General features: G+C 29.8%; 1 protein-coding gene across 1 annotated transcript; it reads right to left on the bottom strand.

Annotated features, from left to right (window-relative positions):
• TfIIEbeta (transcription factor IIEbeta) lies at positions 1 to 2200 on the bottom strand. The gene is made up of 5 exons (XM_018461424.1): positions 1994 to 2200; positions 1340 to 1598; positions 1042 to 1248; positions 622 to 968; positions 1 to 172 (listed from the first exon to the last, which is right to left on the bottom strand). Exons 1-4 carry the CDS (start codon positions 2053 to 2055, stop codon positions 654 to 656), a joined length of 843 nt encoding a protein of 280 aa, XP_018316926.1. The 5' UTR covers positions 2056 to 2200; the 3' UTR covers positions 1 to 172; positions 622 to 653.
• Positions 2201 to 3141: the final 941 nt, after the last annotated feature.

Below are 3141 nucleotides of genomic sequence, written 5' to 3' on the forward strand. Positions count from 1 at the left end.
AATATTAATTTGATAGATTTTAGTTATTTCAGCGATTTATTTCCATCAGGAGCACCGCAAAAAAATGGATGTTATGTAGTTTACATCCACTTCTTCAGAGGGCAGTAGTGCGCGGCGGCAGCTTGCGGTTACATTACAGGAAAAAGACCCTCACGTCCTCCCTTAGGTTTCTCTGTGGTAATATATTTTATAATTTTTTTTACTGTTCTAAATTAAGCAGTCTCTTAGACTTAAAAAAGCCGGATTGGATATGTAAACATACATAATAGTTCATGTAGGTGTTGCAACTTATATAGTTCTATATTTATTTTGTGCTCTATATTTACTTGCAATGTGAGATGACAATAAATGTTTTACTATTTATTAAATGCCTAAAATAAATTATAGCCAATATTGTTAAATAATATAAATAATTTATTTTAGGTATATGGTGCAAATGAACGTTTGGAACATAAATAACGTTGTGTAATAATTCGTGCCAAAGAAAAAAAATAATAAGATAAAAGTGCCCAAAATGCTTTTACATTTATAATTTTTTACTTGAAATAATTATTTACAAAATAAATTTAGTAATATTTCTATTTACATTGAATTATTCTATAATTATGTAAACAAGTTTACTTGGTACGGCAGGATAATCATAACATTCTTATTTAATCATCGTATGTCTCCAAAACATCTGCTAAATGTTCATTATCTCTTGGTTTCTTAAATTGTTTCCTTCTATTAACAGGTTTCTTTCGTTTGATTGGTGCTGGCTTTTTTAATCCATGATCTTGCATTGATCTAATTCCTTGTTTCTCAAGATATTCATCTATTTTTTGATCATCCATAGCATCTACTGCAACAGCTCGCCATAATTTTTGGAATTCTTCGTCAATGGGGAATTGGGCTGTCTTATCATTGTAAAAGATAATTTTTTTCTTATCAAGAGGTCGTGTAATATACAGTATTTCGTTTTGTAAATTCTGAAATATATAATAAATATAGTATTTCTCAAATTGCAACTAGAAAAGTAAATTTTTATATATTCATACTTACCTTTAAATGTTTATCACAATGCGGTAAACTCTCCTGTATATCTTCCAATAATATACCACCGAGACCTTTTAAATCGTGTTGTTTTAGAAGTCTCAGTAAAGATTTTTTATCTTTAATTTTATACATAGGTTTAAAGACAAATCTACCATCTGTTACTTCAATCTTAGGATTTTGTATTAAAGCTTCAGTCTGTAGCCATTGCTTGACCTGAAAATATACATAAAAAGAAGTAAATAGCTTATTTTGATAAAAAATAGAAATATAAAACAGGAATAATAAGAATAATAGACGACAATACCTTTGATCCAACATCTAATTGATTTGTTTCATCTAAAATTTCTTCTAATGTTAACGGATGATCATCTCCTTCCTGATGCCTTGCTTTCATGTGTTTTACTATCTTTGCTAACACGCCAAATTTGTATTGCGTGCTACCGGCCATGGTTTTATAGTTGACCATGTCCAATTTCGGTCCGGTAGATACCGATGATGGCTTAGGTTTCTTCTTCGGTGGTTCATCTTTCGTAGTTTCCTTCTCCTGCTTCCTTTTGTCAACTCTGTAATTGCGTTATCAGAAATATATTTTGTATTTTTATATAAATAATCTAAACATCATGGTATATATTAAGGTGTTTTTAATTTGATGATACAAATCGATACAAGTGTTATTCTGTCTTTGTTACTTATTGAAAGGTAGAAATGATATTTGTATCAACTTTTAACATCAAATAGAGAGCACTCATTATGATTATAATAGACTATTAGACTACTATACAAAAACTAATATATTAGGTTATACGCTCAGATTTGATTAAGCACAATAAAACTTAATAAATAAAATTATCTGCACAAAATTAAATATCTACATATAAACACTCTTATTGTTATTCTTTCTTAAAATTTCGCATTAAATGTATGTAATGTATATTGATAGATAAGAATAATCACTCACATTGGTGTGGTCAGGGCACGTTTCTTGAAGAGCTCTCGCTCTCTGAGTAAAGCCGGATCCATTGTTATTACAGATTTTAATTTCAGTTATACCACAATTTTTTATTTCATTCGTACGTATATTCTTGATACTCGTTACTATCTTATAACAAAACTTAACCTCTCCTAATGCTCGTACCTGCACGTATTACCAGTACTACCACCGTAATCTCAGCCAGCTTTGACTGATTCTGGCGCCCTCATCGCTTGATAGTCTAATTGCTCCGAACTGAACGCACTCTACTGCGCAAGAATGGCTGATGCCTTTAAAATTGCGCATCTAGGTTTGTTTTTTTTTTAAACTAAAGTACACTTTGTACTTAAAATGAAATAGGTATACGTTTAATATTTGTCGAAAAAAGAAAAAGGACAATTTTAGTGCAATAATTAAAAAACAAACCTTGTACTTTTGTAACTTCAGTATAAAATCAATCCACTGCGATTTTATATATGTGATTTTTATTACAATCTAGCACAAACTGAACATAATTTCCAACAAATACCAACAGTATCATTATAACTATTAGTTATAGTTTCTCATTTAATAATATAATTGTTATATAATACGTGTGTTATATTACAATTATATCATTGTTGAGTGGAAAATGATAACAACGTAGTTATGTTTTTGTTATAAATGATATTTGCTGGGAAATCATCATAACATTAAATGACTCCAAAAGCCGATGTACATTGCTAGTACTGAATACGTAACGTGAACTACAGATTTTCAATATTGGCAGTATATATCGGAACATGGCAAAAATAATTACTAAACATCACTTTTCAATCAATAACGATTCATTTTATTGACATCATTTTGATGTTATCGTAACTTGTTTTTGCTTGGGGAAAACAGATCACAGGAATTGTTGCTTCAAACGATATCAAACAATATTTATTGCTTTGCAGTTGTATCAAACAAGCACGAATGTAGACGTACATACAGAGAAACAAATCATATGCAGTTTAATATGCAGTTATATTTCCGTTCTTTTTGTTTGTTTGTGACCTGCGTTCTGAATGCGTTTTTATCGATAAATGCGAGCTTTTATTTCTGAAATTCTATAGTATATATAACGCGAACTATATGTTAAATGCACGCTAATA

The sequence above is a fragment of the Mycetomoellerius zeteki genome, unplaced genomic scaffold (genome assembly GCF_001594055.1).
Source record: "Mycetomoellerius zeteki isolate Tzet28-1 unplaced genomic scaffold, Tzet1.0 scaffold122, whole genome shotgun sequence".
Lineage (NCBI taxonomy): Eukaryota > Metazoa > Arthropoda > Insecta > Hymenoptera > Formicidae > Mycetomoellerius > Mycetomoellerius zeteki.